At 31.6% G+C, this 24,564-nt stretch overlaps 1 protein-coding gene across 1 annotated transcript in view; it reads right to left on the minus strand.

Moving 5' to 3' along the window:
• The window catches only part of LOC139489187 (low-density lipoprotein receptor-related protein 2-like), a 50,177-nt gene that overhangs the window by 14,006 nt on the left and 11,607 nt on the right, over nucleotides 1-24,564 (minus strand). Inside the window, exons 8-15 of the mRNA XM_071275370.1 lie at nucleotides 22,343-22,468; nucleotides 11,089-11,217; nucleotides 9,369-9,494; nucleotides 8,447-8,572; nucleotides 7,910-8,035; nucleotides 6,239-6,364; nucleotides 5,029-5,154; nucleotides 2,987-3,112 (exon numbers count right to left, since the gene is read on the minus strand). Of these exons, the coding sequence (XP_071131471.1) occupies nucleotides 2,987-3,112; nucleotides 5,029-5,154; nucleotides 6,239-6,364; nucleotides 7,910-8,035; nucleotides 8,447-8,572; nucleotides 9,369-9,494; nucleotides 11,089-11,217; nucleotides 22,343-22,468 (1,011 nt within the window). The remainder of the gene's footprint in view (nucleotides 1-2,986; nucleotides 3,113-5,028; nucleotides 5,155-6,238; nucleotides 6,365-7,909; nucleotides 8,036-8,446; nucleotides 8,573-9,368; nucleotides 9,495-11,088; nucleotides 11,218-22,342; nucleotides 22,469-24,564) is intronic.

Consider the following 24,564-nt stretch of genomic DNA (forward strand, 5'->3'; position numbering starts at 1 on the left):
TTTTTTCTTCCGCCAACTTTTTTTTCCTTCGCTGTTTTTTTGTTTCGCAAGATGTCGCTTAGATAAATGAAATATGATATCGAACAGTTTATGCGCTTTTGAAACTGACACCGCGAAACCCAATACTTTCCCATATAAGAGTTATCTCCCCGAACACTGTTATTCTTGTGATCTCTAAGGCTTCGCAACCGTATAAGAAACCGACAAATTTATTTTTCCAAATGGCGCGTTACATCCTCAGGATGTTCTGTTTTATGTTGACCAAAGCCGTAAAGAGATTCCATATAAGAGTTATTTCCCCTTTTGTTTTTGAAATTTTGAAATGTATTTTAAACTGGAAAATCATAAGTGATAGAGACCTCGGGTCTTTTGATTTGAGATCCTTGGTCCAAAAAAATGAAAATTAGGTCAAGGTCAAAGGTCAAGGTCATGTACAAAGGGACAGATTATGTGATTTTGGCACTACTTGAAGAGTTTTATGTGTTTGCCAACCAACCAACCAACCAACCAACCAACCAACCAACCAATCAATCAATCAATCATGTGTTTAGTATAGTGTCCAAAATCTGTGTTTCTTTTGCGTTGTTTTAATTGACCCTATCCAACGTGTTTAACCAACCAACCAACCAATCAATCAATCAATCAATCAATCAATCAATCAATCAATCAATCATGATCATGATCAAGCAATCATGATCATGATCAATCAATCATGATCGTGATCAATCAATCATAATTCCGTCTTATGTGTTTAATAAAGGGGTTCAAGATCTTCTTTGTTTCTTCTTCGCAGTTTCAATTTACACTATCCAACGTGTTTAACGAACCAACCAACCAACCAATCAATCAATCAATCAATCAATCAACCAACCAACCAACCAACCAACCAACCAACCAACCAACCAACCAACCAACCAACCAATCAATCAATCAATCAATCAATCAATCAATCAATCAATCAATCAATCATGATCATGATCAACCAATCATGTTTCCGTCTCATGTGTTTAATATAGGGTCCAAGATCTTCTTTGTGTCTTTTTCCGTTTCAATTGACCCTACCCAACGTGTTTAACCAACCAACCAACCAACCATCCAACTAATCAATCAATCAATCAATCAATCAATCAATCAATCAATCAATCAATCTGTATGACTGTTTATTGAAGGAGCAAACTCTCATTTATTCAAGAAAAATTGAAATTTAATATTGTTCTTACGTCACTTCTGAAAAAAAAATCCACATGTTCTCTGAAACTACAAGTACAATCGACCTCAAAATTTGCAGTCAGCAGGGCATACATGTACTAAAGGTTCATAAAACAACGTGGTGCCGATATCTCTCAAGACTTTTCCTAGGGAAAAGAAATGGCAATGCCGTAAAAATCGCTTGCTAGGTCCGAAAATCTCAGTAAAAACCTACAATAAAATGTCCGCTCCGAGATTGAAATATTAATCTGTGTTACAAACAGGTGCTGAAAAATGTACATTATCAGAAAATAATCAATAAATGTGTTTTAAAGTTACACCGGATCAATTAAATCCAAAACATGCACTGCCCGTGAACTGTGATGAAAATGTCAATTTCCTACAATGACAAAAGAAATTACATTGTGTACATTCCATCTCTATAGATGTTGTCTGTTTAACGTCCCGACCTAAAGAGAAATAAAAAGACTAAGTTTTCGTTATTATAAACCCGTGTCACGTGATGTCTCGTCAATCTGGCGCGCGCGCTGTACCTAAAATAAAATAAAAACTTTCCAAACTAAACATGAAACTTCTCCGGTAACAATAATATAGACCCCATACAGAAACAAACAAACAAGCAAACAATCAAACAAACAAACAAACACCCCCTCCCCCATTCAATTAATTCTTAAGGGGGAAAGACCACCTACAATTGCTTTTTTAAAGCAATTGATTTATATTTTTACATATTAATGTTCGTGAAGCTCAGTCTTTAGTGTTCTATGTCGTGTTTTTCTTATCTGGTTTTAATTTTTCGGTCTTCTTTCTTGTTTACCATTGCCCTGTCAGACTTTTTTCGACTTATGAGTTTAAATGTTATTTTGCAGCTTAGAATATTTCGACTCATTTCAATATCGTTAATAAAGAAATATTTTAGATTGTCTTTCATAGTCATAACGATGAACTGTGTTTGTCTCCGTTGTTAGGTCAGACATTTCTGCTGTCAACGGTGATATCAACAGGAAGAATAGGGTAATATAGGATTGGAATAAACAGAATAAGATAACATCGATGTAAGATGTATATCAGGCCATGTACAGACACATTTTAGAAGGAACAGTTTCATCAACGACTAAAAATATCATTCAATGCATTCAAATTGTAAAACTGTAAAATACTCAAACAAACTTAAATTAATATATATCGTATATTTTCCTATTAAAGTACAAACACTATCTCGAAATAAACATAATGTTGAAGGCCGTACGGTGACCTATAGTGGTTAATGTCTGTGTCCTTTTTGGTCTCTTGTGGTCCTTGTGTCTCATTGCCAATCCTACCGCATCTTCTTTTTTATATAATGATACAATGCATAGGATGTTGTAGATTCGTGGAACAATGTGTAATGATTATTAATATATTTGACACAACTTTAACATGTACATGTATAAGATTAACCAATTCTTGATCTCAGTTTCGCACATTAATCTCTTGATTACGGATGCTATCGAGTACATGCTGTATTAATAACGAAAAAGGGGTAACGACTTGTGTATGCTTCAACAATTTCAAATTACGTAAATATCAGGCCTTGAAGTCCTAAAACTTTTGATTCGGTTTTGTGTACTCATACTCCTAAATCAACCAATCAAAATGCTGGATTTCATGTTTCGAGCATGATTTTTGTGCTCCGAGCACTTGTCAAAGTTATATTACTTCAATCACAGGTTTGTTACAAAAATGTTTTGTTTTTTTTTTCTTATTTCATAATCAGTAAGTAAAATATTAAAAGTACCTTTGCATGTTTCTGGATCTTCATCAGACACATCTCTACAGTCCACATATCCATTACACACACTGTCTATGTTAATACATTGAGTATTGTCTGCACACTTTTTCTCACCAGGTTTGCAAATTTCAGCTGCAATTGATGTTTACAGTCATCACAATACAACACATGATCAATTCCTCCCCTTTTCCACATAATTTTTAAAAAATCAAATGTTTAAGTAAGAACGAACTTATTGATACAATTCAGATGTAGCTTGCAAATATGAACACTACAAATTAACCCCGTTTAAACAGCAAAACAAACTTTTTTTAAATCTTGAATACGTAAATGAAACCCTTCATATACAGTATTTAATATAGATAGTGTTCACTCCTAATTAACTAAGAGTCGCAAATAGCTCATTAATTACAAAATAACAACGAGTTCAAGGAAACACCATAACAATATTGATTTGCCTGTCGAAAATACAGATAGAGATAAAATCTTACTTCCCACAACATAGCCATCTGTTTTCGGATGTTAATTCAGACAATATACTTTGCTAATGCTAGAAATATTTGAACAGCACTGATAGCTACTCATCGTGTATAACACTTATTTGAGTTTAAAAACCACACTAATCACATTAGTGAATGTTAAACTTTTGTCTTCGAGGATGGACTGTATTATTCGTTGTCATGACATAACTTCATAAGATCATTGTCCGATCATTTGTTGATCATTGAACTTTCAAATGATTTGAAACTCGAAGGTTCTGTCTTACCTCAAGGTATATATTAAGTCATCAGATTGATGCAAATAGAAATACTTCTTTAAAAACCACCAGATTGGACGAGAACGGGCACTAATACATCCCCACAACAAAAAGACACTGAGTACAGATCTTGGACTAATCGTAGTTACTGACATCTAGTTCAAAGCCAATAACATTGCAATTCAAATAAAATATATAAAAATGTTATCCTATTAAAGGTTTTAATATCAATTTAATTCGACAACAAACAGACACGCTATAATAAGTTTGTGTATCTTTAAATACAATTAAATCCATCACCTCAAACCGACAAAATATTAACCATCTCGTAAAGCGTCACGACCATTTACATCTTTATCAGAATCATACCATATATGTGGCCGTCATACATAAATTATATATCCGAAACTCATCAAAGATACAAAGCGTATAATTGCGTACGCCAGACGAGTGCTTCGTTTACAAAAAAAAACAAGACCATCATATCAAAACAGTTAAAAAGGCAAAAGAAAATCCTGAAGTTGAAGATAAATAAACTCATTCCGGGGTTATGATCTTTATATGCAATTAAATTCATAATTTTAGAATTCAACTAGCGAAATCAATGTATCACTAGTAAATTTTTAAGTCATGGATTTCGTTTTCTTCAATAACTTTAAATTTTTACTAAACAATTTCATAGACACAGAGATCTCGTGTGCTGCGGGTAGAAAACCTATTTCGACGGAATAGCACATCCTAAATTTTACGGGGATTTTTTAACCGGGCCCGGACTTGAATGGAGAGTTATCTCATTGGCAGTCAAGTCAGATCTTACTATTTATATTAACTCTGCAACATTTAGTACGTGCCTATCTAAAGTCAGTTCTGTGGTTGTCTTAGATTCATGTCAGTCACATTTGTTTGTCGTAAATTGTTTTGTTATGAATTAGACCGTTTGCTTTCTCAAATAGAATTTTTTAATTTCTTTCATGTCGGGGCCTTTTATAAACAATTAAACTTAAAGGGTTTCTCATGATGGATGGCCGTACGGTTGTTTGTAGTTGCTGATATTCATTTCAGCTTTGAGGGAGGGTTGTCTTATTGGCAGTTAGTTCACAACTCTATTCATCTTTGTTAATCTTATTATACAAACGGTTTTAATTTAACACAAATCAAGATTGATTATTTAAAATTTTTGTTGATTTTAAAGTCAGAAACAGGTGGATATTCATAGTGGTTTCAAATATTAAAATTGCTTTAATATATCTGTACAAATGAACATAAGCAGTAAGTAATTAGTTACAATTACCTTTACATGCCACTGGATCTTCATCAGACTCATCATAACAGTCCGTAAGACCATTACAAACATTATCTAAATTTATACATTGATGATTGTCAGCACACTTTGTCTTGCCGGGTTCACAAATTCTAGCTGCAATTGACGTATAATGTCTTCACAATACAACACATTATCAGTTTCTCTTCCTCATAAAATTATAAACTAATCAAATTTATAAGTAAGAACGAATTAAGTATTACAATTATTTACGTTACAAACATGAACACTTAGAATCAACCCTTCTTAAACAAAAACAAAAATTAAACATGTTAAATACTTAAATGAAACCCTTCATATTCAATGTTTAATAAAAGTAGTGTTCATTACCACACATATCTCCTGAATTACATAATGAACAACAGAAGCATCATAGCAATAATGATTTTCGGGTCAAAAATACAGGTCGAGAAGAAATCTTATTTCCTTCAATATAGCCAATTCTCATTTTGCGGAAGTTAAATCAGAAAGTATATTTTGCGAACCGATTAATGCGAGTAATATTTGAACAGCACTGCTAATTTATTTGTGTACAGAACTTACATTTGTATATTAGCTTAAAAATCACAGGTCCGATTAAACTGCTGCTGAATGTTTTGTCTTTAAAGGTAGCAACTGTATTAGGGGCAGTACTATGCATTGACAGGTCATAACTTTGATAATATCATTTTCCGATCATGTATTAGTCATTGAATTTTTAAATGACTGAAAACAATGAGGTTTTGTTTTACGTCAAGGCATGTATAACTTAAGAGATTTTTTCCAGATCTTTGAGAATCTAGATGCTCACATTTATTCATCTTTTAGGTGTATTTTTGGCATATTTTGATTCAAACATCATTTTTTTGTACTCAGTGTTGAAGATCGTACCTTGGCCTTTAATCAATTGTTTACTTTTATGAATTGTTATTTGGAAGGAGAGTTGTCTCATTGGCAATCATACCACATCTTCCTATACCTATAAACTATAGAATCTACTTTACTGGTATTTAAATAATTTATACTGGCAATGTCGTTTAAATTTTTCTTTTTTAAGTTTTGTTTCTGGCCGAAACTTTTAATCAAATCAAATTTATAATTTGTTGTTTTAACTGAGTTAATGATGAGCTCAGCCAGATTCAGTACAATTATCGCCGTTCAATCAGAACCGCTAAATGTTTGTAAAACAAAAGCAAATCACCTTTACACACATCTTCGTCCTCATCCGATTTGTCGTTACATTCTGTGTATCTGTCGCATATTTTTGATTTATAAATGCATTGCATGCCATCATCACATTTCACTTTGCCGCTTTCACATTCCCATGCTGCAAAACAAAGTTATGCCTGCTTACATAAAGTTAATGGTCGAAAGACTTATAATCGTAGAGTTCTTCAAAACTAATCTGATGTGACATTTCAAGACCCTTCAATTCATTTACAGAGTTGCAGTTTATATACAGTTTTAAACATGTACAGTTTACATACAGCGTAACAGAAGGACAGTTTAAATATAGCTTTACGGATGTACAGTTTGTATACAGCTTAACAAATGTACATTTGATATGCATCTTTAGAACTGTACATCAATATTATACATTATTATAATAAGCTTTCTGATATTCTCATAGGATTCCTGGTAGTCTCATGCATGTATTTGGAACCATAATTGGATGTGTGTGATGCCAAGCAAGGGGTCTATACTTTGCTTCTTTTCAGTACCTTGGAGGGTCTTGGATAAGGCATGGAGGCATTTTTCTTTATCTTAATTGAGCAGATTCCCAAATAGCCAAATTAAGTGATGAATATGAAATAGTAAAAAGTTATAACCATTAAAACGTCAAAACCCGCTGCAGTTGTTTGCACCTGTCCTAAATCAGGAATATGATGTTCAGAAGTTGATGTGGTTCATACGTGTTTTTTTTTCTCTCGTTGTTGATATCAGACCGTTCATTTTCCTGTTTGAATGCTTTTACACTAGATTTGTTTGGGCCCTTAATAGCTTGCTATTCGGTGTGAGCCAAGGCGCTGTGTTCAAGACCGTACTTTGACCTATACTGGTTTACTTTAAAGAATTGTGACATAGATGGACAGTTGTCTCAATGGCTCTCATATCCGTCTCCTTACATCCGTTATGGTTCATTTATGATTTTTGTTTAATTCATCTACGCTATACATGTACTTACACAGAAATTTGATATGTGTTGATTACAATTAATATTGTTAAATGTGTTCTATTCTTTTTTTAAATTGGTCCGTTAGTTTTCTCGTTTGAATTGTTTAACATTTGTCATTTCGTAACCTGTTATATATTATCATGCGGTGTGGGCTTTGCTAATAGTTGAAGGCAGTAGATTGACTTTTAGTTGTTAATGTATCTGTCATTAAGGTCTCTTGCGAAGAGTTGTCACATTGGCAATTATACAAATTCTTCTTTTTTATATATGCTTTATTTTACATATCATAAGTCAAATAGAGAGTTCTGAAGTACATCAAAAGCATTAAAATATTGTTTAGATTAAATGTACTAGGCATTCATTACGTTTGACTCTGAGGATTTTGTCATGGGGGACATATTTTGACAACATTACAACAAATTTCAAAAAAGTATATTTACAATTTGTACTAATACCAATCATGGAACAAATTAGAGTTAAGACTACTCAGGACCATTTATAAGGACTTTGCATACATTATATGACGTGTAATTGTATCTTAGTTGGTTTAGAAGCAATTACCGTTATAATAAAAAAACAATCGACCCCTTGAATGATGTACAACTCGAAATAAAACGCATCGGGTAAAGTTAATGGTAACATAAAAAAAAAATTCCATTAAATATGTCACAGTGTTAAAATCTCTTAAGATAATACCTCTGCAAAAGTCGGGATCTTCATCTGATCTGTCTGTACAATGTTCATATCCGTCACACAAACGGTGTTCAGCAATACATTGTAACCCGTCAGCACACTTATGTTGCTTATCAATGCAGGTAAAATCTAATCATATTCATATAACATATAATATATAATAGAATAAAATGATTAATCATCAGTATCTGATTACAATGAGATTATTCGAAAACATGTACATGTACTTATTTTGGAACCGATTTTCTTTAGTTCTAATGAATTTGTCTGAACGTAGGAAACACTATTCAGATATTTTGTATTAAAATCTTAATATAACTTAAATATTAAATGCATGTGGAAGAAGTTATGTTAAAGTTTTGTTCTATATGTTTTTCTTTAGACTCTTGCATTAACGACAACATTGAAATACGATTTTGACATACCAACATTGTATTTAATTGTTTTCTAACAAATCACTAAATATAATCATCCAACTATCTTTATTCCACCGAAAAGGCTAAATGGACACAAAACAAAACAGACACTTCGATATTTTACCTGTACACATATCTTCATCCTCATCAGACTTATCAACACAATCTATGTTTACGTTACAGAGTTGTGATTCATAGATACATTGTATGCCATCATCACATTTCACTTTGCTGCTTTTACATTCCCTTGCTGCAGAACAATATTATGCATGTTTACATAAAGTAAATTGTCGATATACTTATCAAACCCTTATTTCATTTAGCGGACTCGTCTGTTGACAATACATAAAGTAGGAAGATGACAAAATCATATTTTTTTACAGAAAACAGGTAAAAAAATTAATGCATTATTTCTACATGATTAAGGCCGTTAGTTTTCTTGTCTGAAATGTTTTACATTGTCTTTTCGGTGTCTTTTATAGCTGACAATGTGGTATGGGCTTTGTTCATTGTTGAAGGCCGTACAGTTTCCAATAGTTGTTAATTTCTGTTTCATGTTTGGTCTCTTGTGGAGAGTTGTCTCATTGGCAATTATACCACATCTTTTTTTTATAATTTTAATATGTCTGCACATACACGACATGAACAATAAACAAAACCAACCTAAACTTTATTTTATAAGGAGATAAACATCACATAAACGTTTCAATAATACGTGTTTCTAGAATACCTTATTATTGGTTTCAGATAATTTGAGTTGAAGATCATTGCGGATATACGTGTGTGTTAATTTTAGGCACAAATGGAATAGTCCAATGAATACCTTGAGCGTATTCATAATTTTATTTTTGAAAACAGTTTATCTAAATGCTTAAATATTGCTATGCAAGTAAACCCATAATCGACTTTTGCACATTTCATGATCGTCACTATCAATATGCCTATATTTTATCAAAAAAAAAACCAAACATATAAACCTCCGACTACAATCCTTCATTAAAACGACTAAATGCTTAAAAAACAAAACTGAAATGCGAGTACTTCACCTTTACACATATCTTCGTCTTCGTCAGATTTGTCATTGCAATGTATGTGTCTGTCACATAGGTCTAATTCATGAATACATTGTATGCCATCATGACATTTCATATAGCCATAATTACATCCTCTTGCTGCAAAACAATATTTAAAGTTCAGATAAATGGTCGACAGACTTTACTTTGATAATTTCCTTCAAAACTAATTTGATGTATTATTTAGGAACCCTTAATTCATTTTTGCGATGTTGCCTATTGACGGTATACACAGTAGAATTGCAAAATTCATCATCCTTGACTGGAATCATAGGAAACAGTTTTAATATGTCTGCACACGATTATGACAATACATTAACGAGAATCTTATTATAACAACCTAGACTCTATCAAATGAACATTATGTTATCGTTTAAATAATTCGTGTTATGTATACTGAAAAAGCAGAAACTTTCGTGAGAGATTTCAATTGGTTTATTTCGAAAAAAGAATATATCCACAAAATTAAAACTCCAACAAAAATTTAATCTTCATATAAAATTTGAAAAGACATATTTTCACTTTTATTTCATTCTGATTATCTGAATTTCAGCAGAATCTATTATTACCCTTATATGTAGATAACACTTAAATAACGATAAAGCAGTCCGTTGATGGTGAAGAAAAAATCATCTGGTGGTGCGCTTCGTTTTTTGCTAGGGCCCATTGAAAGTACCCAATGTTGATAATTTTCCCATTTTTCATCAATTTTTACCCATTTTTAGGGCTATTATCATGATAAAAAATCACACTTCTACTATTAAACTTTTGTTCATACTCTCAATAAAGATGAAGTGGACCAATCTGAATAAATTCAACTAAAAAAAACTATAGGTAGGTGTTAATATAAGAAATTTTTTATCATATTTTGATGTTTTTTCGTGTCAAATTTATCATGTTGTCAATTTCGTCAATTTGTGATTTTTCTCTGTTTAAAGAACAAAATGCATATTAATAGAACTCCTTTGATATAAATGATTGAAAAAATGCATATCTAGAAATTTGAAAAGAAAAAGTTATATGGGATGTTCATGTTTCTGATAAAATCATTTTTTGTACCCCTCAGCCAATTTTTTCAAAATTTCGGCTGAAAAGACTGACTTGCTAAGTAATAAAATTTGAAAATTTCATTACTCAAAAACTACTTATTGGAAATACACAATTCTTTCACAGAGTTAAGTTTGATTATGAAAATTATCAAATTCATTGCTATTTTCCACTTGTATTGCATGTTTTGGAAATAATTTCAGAACGAGATTTCAATGAGACTGAATGAGACTGAAACGTCAGAAGAATACATCCTTAAGGGAGTTCGCTTCTAAGTTTAAAAAAAATAACTTTTCAAAACACTATATTACATCGATAGGGGATTAATAAAGGAATCCAAAGAGCAAAAAAATATATAGGTCACCGTGTTTATTTTCGAGATATACGCCATTGAAGTTTTGGCGGGAAAATATTCTCTCTTGACTTTGCATAGCTTTATCAGTGACAAGTTTAAGTTCTCAAAAACTATTAAAAAATAATCAAAATTTTATAAGACTTGTTTCAGATTGCTTATTATTATACATGTAAAAGATTTACAAAAAGAAAAATGGGGGGTCAACGGGCAATTTTTTCAAGGCTAAAACCAGAGAATTTCGAAAATCTGACAAAAAATCCAAAACATGACAACCCAGCTTCCTTAAAGTACCTCGACAAAAGTCTGGATCTTCGTCTGACTTATCGTTACATTGTACAAGTCCATTACAGAAACTATCGTATTTATTGACACATTGTTGTCCATCAGCACATTTCCTGAGCCAATCAGGGCATATGAATGCTAAATGTAAAAATAAATGAAACATCTGTAAAATATTACATTAATATATGGTTTTAAAACATGTTGTTACAGTTGTAGTAGATATTGTTCGATAATTAAAGATAAAAAGACATGATTGTAAAATAATAGCCATCAATAATTAGCAAAATCCAAATAACACAATAAGCTGTAAGTCGAAATTTAAATCCATGATTCTTTCGACACACAATTACACACCAATAAACTTAAAACGCGATAAACAAGAACAGGATTTTTACCAGAATCAAGAACGTTTTCGTTTATATTTAATTCTAATGAACACTTTTTCCTTCCTAGTTGAAACAAAGTATTAAGTTTACTTTTTGTTTTATCGCAATTATAGATTTATATTAGCAGTTGCTTGTACTATCTAAAATGGTTCGCCTTCTCACCCTTTTTTTTTTAAATGGTTGGCAGTTGATCCCTCAATATTGTTTTTTCCGTTTTTTATTTCCTTTGGGAACGCAAAATCATGCTTATTTTTTTTTTTTTCAAAAGTGGAAGCGTATTTATTAGTGTTTAACATACTTTTATATCCTCAACATTATCATAGTTATAGATATTTATTTTTTCAATCTGCATAACATTGAAATCGAGGGTAATTATAAAGCATCAATCTTTTGCATTGATTTTTGATACACGTTAACTTAAATGCAGTTAAAAGTAACACCAAAGGCGACTTGAGGGTACAAATATTTCAGAAAAAAAATGCATTTATTTTATTATATATATTTTAATTATTACAATATTAATTCTTACATTATGATATATTACAAAAATCAATGAAAACAATCGATTCGTTTTGGTTCCAGATGAATTCAAAAATGTAAATATCATTGAAAAAACTCCAAACTATCTCTGTTTGGTGCAAAGATTAGGATTCGAACTTTTTTACAATTTCATTGCTAGTATACATATGTATAGCTTGATGTTTAGGCTCTATACACATTTTTAGACTGTAAATATGACCTATTTATTTCTTACATCTGCTTCAATCTCAACTTTTGTGGATAGGTGTTTCATTGACAGCCATACCACATCCCATTTCGCTTATTTTTGTTGTATATAATTTGTTTTTCATTTCTTAGTCTTTATAAAATATATTTATTCCATTATAAATTTTATTTGATGCCGAAAATAGGAATACGAAATTATTTGTCAAATGCTATAACTAAGCGAAGTGAAACAACCTTTAATAGTTATGTATATGAGCATTATACATATTTATAAAATATTTCAAATACAAGTAGACATACCATTTGTGACCCAAATTTCATTTATTTCCAAACCTTAAAATCTTATATTTCCACATTTGTCCAGTTCTTTAGTGTCTCTAATGGCAGAACGGACTTTAGAGTCATATGATTAAGTTAACTAAATTATTTAGTTCTCCCACATTGTGAATTATATTTCTTACATCACTATGCTTATTACATTGTAATATAAAATGGTATTCATCTTCAATTGTTGAAATAAAGATGAATTGTTAAAAAAAAACATTGACATCAGTTATTAAGTTATCGTTCATAGAAGACAGTTATGATTTATATTCTCTTTTCAAAACGTAATATAGTATTAACCACTTGGAGTTTTTCTATATTACTTCTGTAATCTGATTTTGAAGACCCCACGGACGCCACATACTCTTATATGTCTTTTAAGGTATAATGATAGTATTTAAACTCTACTGTTGTAAATGAAAAAAGAAAAATCTCAAAAGCATTTTTTTCTCAATTTGTATCTCAAAAATGGCTTCTTTAATTAAAAAAAGAAGCTTACATAGCAATTTCCTAAGAAACAAAATGAAACAAAGGCAAAGTAAACACAGAACTCGTTTTTTATTTTTTTTTTTCATAAACTTGAAATTATACCATGCTTAACCGTTATGTTTAATCAACAACAACCATCAATTAATCAATTAGTAATGATCAAAAGACAATTGTTTTTGGATAAGGTTGATTGAACATGATAATTTGGGAATTTGCAATAAGCCGTTGGTCACGTGCCCAGTGGCTCGCGTTGATTAAAAAATCATTTAACTTCAAAATTACAATATCTATTGATACCAAACTTTATAGATATGAGGTATTTACTCATATCCTCTTATATCCATGTTCTTTGTGATCTTAAAACATCGTGTGTGTGTCCTTAGTGCACTAAGAAGTCATTGGCGGTATTTTCTACACACCGTTTTGTTTTCTCTCTGTTTTGTCTAAATAAAAAGAGTATTTTCTCCATTTATTTTGTACTTTTATATAATTAACGAATACTGTGGTTTTACTTTATACGTGCTGCCAGACGAAAGATCTATATGTGTACTCTAGATGTATTTTTTTTTTTGTGGATTGTTTGACGTTTAACACAGAACTTTTTTAAGTGTGATCTATGTAGAAATTCAAACGTACTTAAGAATGAAGGGTGAAAATCGAGGCCTTAAATAAAAATGGTTATCAAAATAGTCACTCAATTGGAACAACATATACATGTGCATTGTCAGAAAATATAATTACGAACTTTGGTATTAAACTGAACAAAAAGAGAGGCGCATCAATCTTTCCTCCTTTTGTCATATAAATGATTGCCGGATTTTGAGATATTACGTAACCAATAGAAAACCTGATAAATTTTACCTGAAAATAGTCACATAAATCCTGCAAAAGGTTATTATGATTAAATTCATGTCCAATCAGTGATGGAAACAATAATACCAGCAGAACTGATTTGGATGCACGTTTTTTTTATGAAATCTTACACAAATTTGACTCACTACAATGTACACTCACTAGAAATTTTACCATTTTGGACAGTAACATTCTCATAAAATAATATCAAAGTAATGAAGTACTGAACATCGGATTACTGCAAGTTCTTGTCTCACAAAATAAATCACATATATCTAAACCTATAAGCATGATAAGTGAGGTTAATGTACTATATATACAGAGATGTATTTTTTTCTGAAACAATTTCGTGTGTGGATGATGAATAAATAAATGAAGGTAATTCAACCTCCCTGTAATACATTCATTTATACATATATATTCTACTATTCTAATATTAGTGCAGTTCAAGTTAGATTTGAGAAGGCATTAATATTTTTCAGCAAAACGTTTTGGTATATTATTCAGCATGCGGTAAAACAATTAAGCACTGACAAAATGACTTATATAATAATGATTAAATTTTGTTGATAGTCATACATGATATTTTGGTTCTTATTTTTTTTTGTATGTATACATGTATATATGTTTTTTTTTTTTCAATATTTTTCTTTTATGCTAGAATGGTCAGTGAACAACCCTGACACAGACTATTTTTTCAATGTCTGTAGTTTGTTTTGTTGGTTGCTGTTTATCATATATTTGTTTGTTTGTAGCTCGTGTATACTAGTACAAATCAAATTATCATTACTGTTTGGTTTCTTGTCTAAATTTTTTACATTAACTGTGTTAGATGCATCATTACAGGCTGAGCCTTTTATAGGGCGCTCATTATGAAGTTTTAGTTTTTGGTCATTGTTGATATGTGCAGTGACCTTTTATATAGTGACTAACAAGTTAATCACTTGGTCCACATGGTTTCTGGTTGATAGTCGTCTCATCCAAATTCATACCATATCTCCTTAGGCCAAAATAAAAATTATGTTTGTTTCCGCTCCCCCAACCCGGGTCAAAAATAAGCCCCCTGGTCAAAAAATTATTTTCCATAAATAATCGAAATTATTTGTCTTTCCCAAAAATAATCTTTTCTATTTTTGAAAAGTGTTGAAGGCAAAAGGATTGATTATCTCAATAAATACATTCAAATTGAGCACAAACAACTCAAAAGATGCGCTGACTGGACAAGTCAAACCATTCATTTGACCATGCTATGCCAGCCAGTAAAAAAAATATAATTAACCTGCCTTCCTTGTCTGTTTACAAGGGTAGACCTTGGGGATTGGAAGCAGACATTCTTTTAAATGTGGCCTTATTCATGATTCTTTTTAATGAAATTCTGTAATGAGAAGATTTTAGTTGTCTATAAGTATCACATAAACTTTACATTATCAATAATTCATTAGAATGAAGTCCAGTCAAAATAACCATGCAAAACAGACATGACGGATAATGAACACTTTACAGCTCTTCCATACCCCACATTTATGGTTAACCGTTTAAAGGAACAGAGAAAATGACTCAACATAAAAACCATGAAAATGGTATCATTGTCAGAATGACACCAGCCAATCAAAAATGTCAAACATGTACACCTTATATTCATTCCATATGCCAAAAATAGTGATCCTATTCATGTACAATGTGGCTGATAGCATTGATGACCTTCTGCTGCTGTCTGCTCTTCAGTCGGGTTGTTGTCTTTTTGACTCATTCCCCATTTCCTGTCTCCATTTTATAGCGAAGTATCTGAGAAACAAACCTAACCATGTTAACATTGTATTAAATTGAAATGACCTGATCACTTATCCATGAAATAAAGTCAAGGTCAGGTCAACCAAACCTGATAGACAAGTAGACCTTGTAAGATACTCATATACACAAACTAGAGGCTCTCGAGAGCCTGTATCGTTCACCTGACTCTACTTGGGCTTTTAAAATCATATAAAAATAAATAAAATTTGGCTACCAAGTAATAACAAGCACCTCATAAAGAAAGGACTATTCATCCTATGTTGGATTTCATTCAATTCCGTGGTTCTCTAGAAGAAGACTTTTGTATGCATTTCCCAAAGAGTGCTATGTTAAACTAATCCCCCGCTGGCAGCCATCTTGGATGATCGATCGGAGACAAAGTAACAACACTTGATCCACATCTCATAAGGAACTTTCATGCTATGTTTGGTTTCATTCCATTCAGTGGTTCCCTAAAAGATGTCATTTGTATGCATTTCCCATAGGGTCCTATGTTAAACTAAGTCCCCCGCTGGCGGCCATCTTGGATGATGGATCGGCTACAAAGTAACAACACTTGGTCAGCATCTCATAAGGAACATTCATGCCATGTTTGGTTTTATTCCATTAGTGGTCTCTAGAATAAGTTCAAAATGTAAAAAGTTAACGACGACGACGACGGACGACAGACGACGGACGTCAAGTGATGAGAAAAGCTCACTTGGCCCTTCGGGCCAGTTGAGCTAACAATGTATCCAATTACATATATAAAACGTACAGTATAAGACAGCGTTTCACTGATTAAATAACAGTATTTTTTTTCATGCAGTCATTGAACCATGACAATGAGGTCAGGTGCAATGGACATATAATGACAGACTGACACATCATAACATATTAGCTACTAGTATCTGAAAACAAGATAAGAAACATTCAGCTCTTTTAGCTTTTAAAATGTAAAGCTTTATAAAAATAGCTTGCATAATCACCCCCAGATTGTAATACCTAGTTTTTGCATACAACCAACTTTCATGACTTTCGTGTAAGGAGAGACAATAAGACGATACTTTGAAGTACATGTATTGTTTAATGTGTTCGACTACTAGTGTAAAAGGCCAGTTTCAGAATGGACAGTAATTTAGAAGATTAACAAAATACATTTAAATACATTCAGACTATTAAAAGTACAGCAAGCTGTCATTTGACTTTAACCAACAACCATTTTAGGGATGTAAAGCTTGTCAAGGTTGTTAAAAACTTCCATCATCATGCATGTGACACTATCTTATAGTGACAGACCGTGACAGACCCCCATGGAAAGTTAAGGAGGTTCAACACTCCCTGGTGGTACATGTAGCCAACAATAGCAATGCCAACATAGAAATTCTTATTGTATCCAAATTCTTATTTTAAATGAATAATTATCAAAGATATGATCATGATGATGCACATCTAGTATTGACATTGACTTGTATTCATTGAAACTATGAATTTTTATTATTCTGATTTTCTGTTCTAAATGAATAACTATCCAAGATAATAATAGAATTAAGATATGATGCACTACTATAATTCCAAGAAAACTATGAATTCTCTTTATTCCAAATTGTTATTAACTTGTTTCAAATGAATAATTATCAAAGGTATGCACTGTCATCAAGAAATGTAGTCTTTCTTATGAATTGTAAGTTTGCTATTTATTCAATTCACAATTTCCTTTTTGTCCAATCAGAAAATCCCGTCAACATCATGGCATAATGCTGTTAGCCCTATTTACGTTATTACGCAATAAGTAACACAAAACTATGAATGAATTCACCGTTTCTCAATTTACAGCTACAGGTACAAATGAGGTACCGTATGAGAGTAACTTAGTGACCCTATATATTTCCTATATATACATAATATATGTCGCATCATAATCTGGCTGGGAATTATGCTCAAACCAATGTGTAATCTTATCTACAAAAAATATATATACATTAAGAATAAAGCACTGAAACTCATCTAATATTATATTTATTAACTTGTATTTATCTACAAGAAAAAGTAGCGAGACTATTTTTCTTTGAACATGAAAACACTTATTTAAAAGAATATTTTTTTCATTTCTTGAACTATATTTATGTGAATCAACTTTGTAATCAAAATTTATTCAAAAATATCAATAATGATAAAATAATTGTTATGAAAACAAAATGTCAAAGTTATTTGATACTAAAATGGCTTCATTCTGCCAAGAAATATATCTTTTGCATGATTAAATTTTGCTTTAATTATTTGTTACAAAAATATTTCAAGATCTTTCTCTCGTATATTCAAACAATTGTCAACAAATCATGTGTAAAATTGAGAAAGGACGTTCTGCCCTTTGACTTTTTGTCTTATCAAATTTGTGAACTTCATCAGTCCTGTGACTTTCTGTCCGTTTACCTAAAAGATATGCTTGCCTTACAGAAAGATTTTTATATTTGTTTTCCCCACATACTGAGTGTTAAACAGGTGTATATAAAATATAAATTTATAAATAAAATAGAGAAACAGCAGCCCAAGACCAAAAACAAGTAAAACAATGTAAAAGGGCAAAGATGACTTTTGACTTATCATGCTCACAGTCAAACTTTATATAAAAACTGACATATATAGTTCACATGAAAATAAATAGGCCACACTGATTTGTTTAAAAGTTCTTTGGATTGATAATATGAGACACATCTGCGTGCCATGTGCAGAGTGTTATTACTCAACTTTAACATGCTATAATACTTACAGATATTTTTATTTCATTTTGAGAAAAGATGCAACCTCCATAACACTTGTTCAAAATGAATCCTTATTTAGTTACATGATGAAACCGTTACCATCTAATAAATATTCATTTTCAATGCTTTAATACTATAAAATATATTCATGTTTTCTTATCCTGGTTTCCATGACTCAGTAATTATTTGAAAAACATATTGAAAATGCAATCTTGAGCAAGGACCAAATTAAAATAAGTCATTAAATTAATTATTTTTACCATATTTTATATATGTAACTATTTGATTTGTCATGTTTGTACATGTTGTAGTAATATTCAACTTAAATTTTGTCAAATTCTACTTAATGATAGTAATTATTGTACATCACACACCAGCGGCTATACATATATGTACATGTGAAGATTAGTTGGTTATTGGTTATAAAAAAATCCAGTGGCAAATATTTCATGCAAATTTAGGATGTGATAGTTATCAATACATTAATATACAATATGTTAGTACAAATAATTAAGTAATCTTGAAAGGTTATTATATTTTTTTTTCTTTGATGCCTTACAACGCAGGAAGATATCAAAGCAAATATTTAAAACAGCCTTCCAAGACGTCATAATTATTTGGACTATCAACATGAACAATATGTAGGGTTATGTCTTGTAATAGACAATCCAGCTCAATCAAAACCTTCTGAATGCCCAACATGTTAGGGTTTAACAGTAAGTTAATGAATAGGGGTGGGTCCAACCATTTAAAAGGGCAGATTCAAAGAATGTAGGACAGAAAGTCACAGGACAAAAAGTCACAATTCAATTTTCTTATTATTTTCTTTGAATAAAACAACGCTTATTTCTACAAAAATGTTTTTTGTATTTTTCTTGAACTATTGTATATAAACGTCTATGTGTACCCTTTCAAAGTAATTGATCTTCAAAAAAAAGGGGGTTCCAACAAGTGGGTTCCAATCACAGGAACAATGATTTTACAAGGTTGGGTCCATTATACTAGTAAAATAGTCCCGGAACAAGCCCACATACATTCTAACTTAGCCTTTGAACAGGATACTATGCACGAATGTGGTGATAAAGAACGTCGATTCATACATGTATGCACATTTTTCCTTTGAAGTTCGAAAACTTGGATCCATGATTATTCTAAGACATATTTTAACATATTATTCATATCTACTCACCAATTGCAATTTCCAGCTCAGCTTATATTGTACTGTAGTGTCCAATCTATCATGTCTACGATTTAGTATAAAAAAATTTCGCCAAAACGATGTTTTACCGACATGAATACAATAAAAATAAAGGAAGGTACGGTATCGTTAAATCGTTTATGCGGGGTTCACACATTGCCGATTATTGCTCCCGTTTGAGATCAGACAGCAATACGACACGAAAAGTGAAAAAGTCGGATTAGTATCCTCAATTATCTGGAATGTCCTATCATTGTCTGAACGCAGTTGTTTTAGTTCGTAACAGATTCCTACGGGTCGGGAAGGGTCCGAAAAGTTCGACAAAGCACCCCGACAGTTAGATGCGTCCCGTAATATCCGGGGCAACTCAGCCAATTATGTCTAGTTGGATTACAATCGTGGCTATGTCGTGTCAGATTCTGCTGTATCGGATCAAATTCCGAACGATGTTTTGTGTATTCTGGACGGTGTCCTGTGGAACGGGAATGATCTGGAGTAATTTTTCATAGCTGTTTTTCTGCCGATTGAGTCCAGAATGCATCCAGATCTTGTCGATTTTGAACCGTTTTTTGCCGAAACCCTTCCAAAACAGTCCCGTTATTAAAACGAAATTCGTCAATGATACCTACGTCAGAGTCCCGACAATTACAGAATACAATACGACTGAAACCAGACAAAGCCGTTTGCAATGCAATAGAGCGGACCTTCATAGAATTACGTTCCGACAGTACCTGATCATCCCGAATATGCCGACAGTTTTCGAACGGATAACTTCCGTCAGCGTCGGTTCACTGTCTGGTCACTGTCTGATCTCTGTCGGATTACATTCGGTAGAGTCGGGACGCAGTCGTGACAAACTCGGTCGAATTTTACCTGGCGAAAAATACGAATCGGATTAGAAGCGGAATCAGAACGGGATTATCGGGACATATTCGCTTGAAAACGGTTAAATATCGACGCTTCCTGAACACTATCTGATTGTTGTCGTGATCAAATTATTTTTTTTTACAAATTTTAATTAAAATTTGAATTTCCATCCACGATTTTTGTGATCTTACTGTTTAAATACATATTATTTCGGCACTGAATCTGTTGATTTTTAACTCAATTCACAGCGATTTGTGCAGCAGTATGACTTTGGGCTTATAATATAAAAAATAGGAAGAAGGAAGAATTAAAATTGATTATTTTTATATTTAATTAACATGATTAAGTGGACGTGGTAGACTTTTCAGTTATTATAAACCGTCTTCTTTCTAATTTTTATTTTATTCTTAAAAGGGGAGCATCCCCTGATAAACACTTGGAAAGTTTCACTCGTTTTTTGTCCAAATTATTAAAATCTGAACACGACTGGACACGGTATGACATTTTTTTTTCATTATATATATTTTAATTATTACTATATTAATTCTTACTTTATGATATCTTACAAAAATCAATGAAAACAATCGATTCGTTTTGGTTCCAGATGAATTCAAAAATGTAAATATCATTGACAAAGGTCCAAACTGTCTTCCTTTGGTGTAAAATTGTCTTTTTGCATTAACATTGAAATATCTTTTTTTTTAAATTATCGGTGATCTATATATATATATAATTTTTATCATTATTTTCAAATAACCTGTACCTAAACTAAACTCTTGTAAAATTTAAGCGTTTTATGTAGTTTAGTTGTTTTTGATTTTGATATTACTTATATTTCTCCTATTAGTTCAACAAAAACAAAACTTAACAAAATTGCATGCTTTTTTCGAAGGCAGATTGTGAGCATAAATGAACGGTAGGTCCATTTTTTTCAATCGTTTTTTTTCCTATTAAGTATATGATCAAGTTCATTTATAGAAGAAAAAAAATGAAATAATGAAATCCTATTTTAAAAACATCTATCTATACCAGAGAGCCCCCTTAATATAAAAAGAAATATCGAAGGTATCAACAGCAAGTTCATTGTTAATTCATGATGTCCAGTATTCAAATGAATATTTTGTAGGTCAGAGTAAATTAAACAAAAAATTGTCAAGTCATAAAAGGAGAAGCAATACATTAGATTAAAAATTGTTGTCAATTTATTAGAATTGGATTCGACTTTCATTGAGAGTTTTGATTAACTATAAAACTAGGTTTTACCTACCATTTTCTACAAAAGACAATGGCCTGTACCAAGTAAGGAATATGACAATTTTTGTTTATTCTTTTCATGTGTTCGGGCATATTATTTTACAATTTGTTATAGAAATTTCCGTTTTCGATTTTCCTTGGAGTTCGGTATTTTTGTATTTTTAGTATAAAAAATGAACGAGAGCAAAGGATCATTTACGACCATTAGTTAACCAAAGATAAAACATGACAATGCAAAACAAAACAAAATCCACTTAAACATGTTAAACAACTATAATTAATAATCCGAGATAATAAAAGAAAGAAAATATGTATGATACTGAATGTGTATCTGACATGGGTTGGGAAAAGATTATGTTTTTCATAATTATCAATTTTATTTCAATCGTATAAACTACCTAGATAAATGCGATTTTTAATCCCCGACAAACACATATATCATAAAATTGAGAATGGAAATGGGGAATGTGCCAAAGAAACAACAACCCGACCATAGAGCAGCCAATATCAGTAAACCCTTTCGTCGATTATATATTAAACATAACGTTTGTTTCAAGTTATATTTTTCTTATTGACAGTTGATTTTAAAATATTCTTATGATATGGAAAAAAACCTGTTATTTTTTCCAACTAACCTTTACACATTTCCTCATCTTCATCAGAACCGTCTGAACAGTCCTCCTCGCCATTGCAAAAGCTTCTCGTGTCGACACACTGCAGACCATTGCCACATTTGGTCTGGTCTTGTGGACAAGGAGAAACTGCAAAGTACAATTAAATTGTGTTTGCTCTCTCTACATTTATTTACCAACTATAAAGAAACAAAGGTTTTAACTCCGTCGGATTTGGCTTTAACCATATCCTATTTGCTGTACCTTCGATTAGTCTCTTTTAATTTGGCTTTAAAGTCTTTGGAGTAGCTGTTCCTGACGAAGGTGAAAACAGAAAAGCACTTTGAAGGAATACAATGGATAAAGCGTCATTTTTATTTATACTCAAATATGCTGGTTTGGAATTTAGTATTTTGTTTGTGTTTTTTTGTGTTTTTTTTTTTTTTTTTTTTTGTATATATAATCGGGACAGTAGCTGAGTTTCGTGTTAACATAATTAAAAGAGGGACAAAAGATACCAGAGGGAAAGTCAAACTTATAAGATATAAAATAAAATGACAACGACAACGACATGGCTATGAATAAAAAGACAAAAAGACAAATAATAGTACAAAAGACACAACATAGAAAACTAAGGACTAAGCAACACGAACCCCACCAAAAGCTTGGTGTGGTTTCAGGTGTTCCGGAAGGGTAAGTAGATCCTACTTTAAACGTGACACCCGTCGTGGTGCTTATTTTATTACAAATCCGGTAATTAGTCTAATTCGGAAGGTCGAATTCGTGAACAGGGAAAGGGTATTGCAGTTAAATTGCATTACTTGAAAGCGTTCAACTGTATGACTTATGAGACAACAATCACGAGCTGATTTTAAGTAACTTTCATCCAATTATTTCATGTACTTTAGAAGTTGTGTTGATAAAAGTCTTTTTGAGAGGTTCAGCTAGCTGTAAACTCAGATTTCATCCATCATTTTCTAAATAAGAAAATGTCTGTACCAAATAAGACATATGATAGTTGTTATCCATGTATTTGATGAGTTTGAGCTCTTAATTTTGCCATTTGATAAGGGACTTTCGTTTATGAATAATTATCGGAGTTAAGTATTTTGTGATTTTACCTTGATGTCGATGCAAATACCCTATAGGTTGCATTTCTGTAAATATTGACAATGCAATTTCTCATAGGAACTCCTTTTACGGCTAAAACTGTACCACTTTTACTATGAAGTTTTGAAAAAAATCTTATCCTAGAATTGAAAGTTCATATGCACCACAATTTTTTTCAAAGGTCAAAATATAGGGCTGTGCGGCATATTTTCAACGTTTATATGCCCTGAACTTCTCAGAGTTTAAACTTACACTAATTTTCTTAACTACCCCTACCTCGAATGAAAGGTTACCACAGATTTCAATGTAAACAATATGCACGTGTTTATTTACTGGTAACATTCCCAAGTTCAGTCTATGCGATATGGAACACAGAGAGCATAACTGGGAACCAGTATGTAAACAAAATGAATTTTCTATGAATATTCAATTACTCCCCAAAAGAGGCGTGTTTTGAGAAACAGCTGTATTTACAAAGTGCAACCTATACAGACATTTATTCAAATAGAAAACTCTCTAAAATCATTTTTTCCCACATTAATACTCATTTATCAGAATTAAAGTCTTAAAGAAATCACTGTGTATACTCTAAGTTTTTCTTTACTATACATTTTATACCCCCTCCCCTGTTTCAATTTTTTAAAGAATTTGAAAACAAGACTTTAATTATTGCCAGCTTACCCTATTTGCATATTTTCTGATAAAAAATGCCTAGAACCTGTTAAAAACTGTTTTGATAACATATTGAAAGCATATCAGAATATCATAAATGTAATGTTTAGCAGTCAATCATTACAACATTCAAGATTATATAAAATATCCAATCCAGCCTCTATCTCCAGTCCACATCTTACTGTATGCCTATTTGTCAATTAAAGAACACATTTTCTGCCTCAAATGGTCAATTTAGAATTCTTGTCACAACAGTATCATCTTTAACCATATATCTGACACAATTTAGCTACTATATATACTAGAAGTGTTCAAACAAAGCCATATTTGCAATAGTTGTATGTATGCAGATACCAGTCTGAGATATAAATTCACTTAAAATGTTGTAGAGATGACTGTTAACATTTGATTTTTGCATAACTTCCAAGCATAGTTATTGTTTTCTATATCAAGAACTTTAAAAT

This window comes from Mytilus edulis, chromosome 9 (assembly GCF_963676685.1).
Source record: "Mytilus edulis chromosome 9, xbMytEdul2.2, whole genome shotgun sequence".
Lineage (NCBI taxonomy): Eukaryota > Metazoa > Mollusca > Bivalvia > Mytilida > Mytilidae > Mytilus > Mytilus edulis.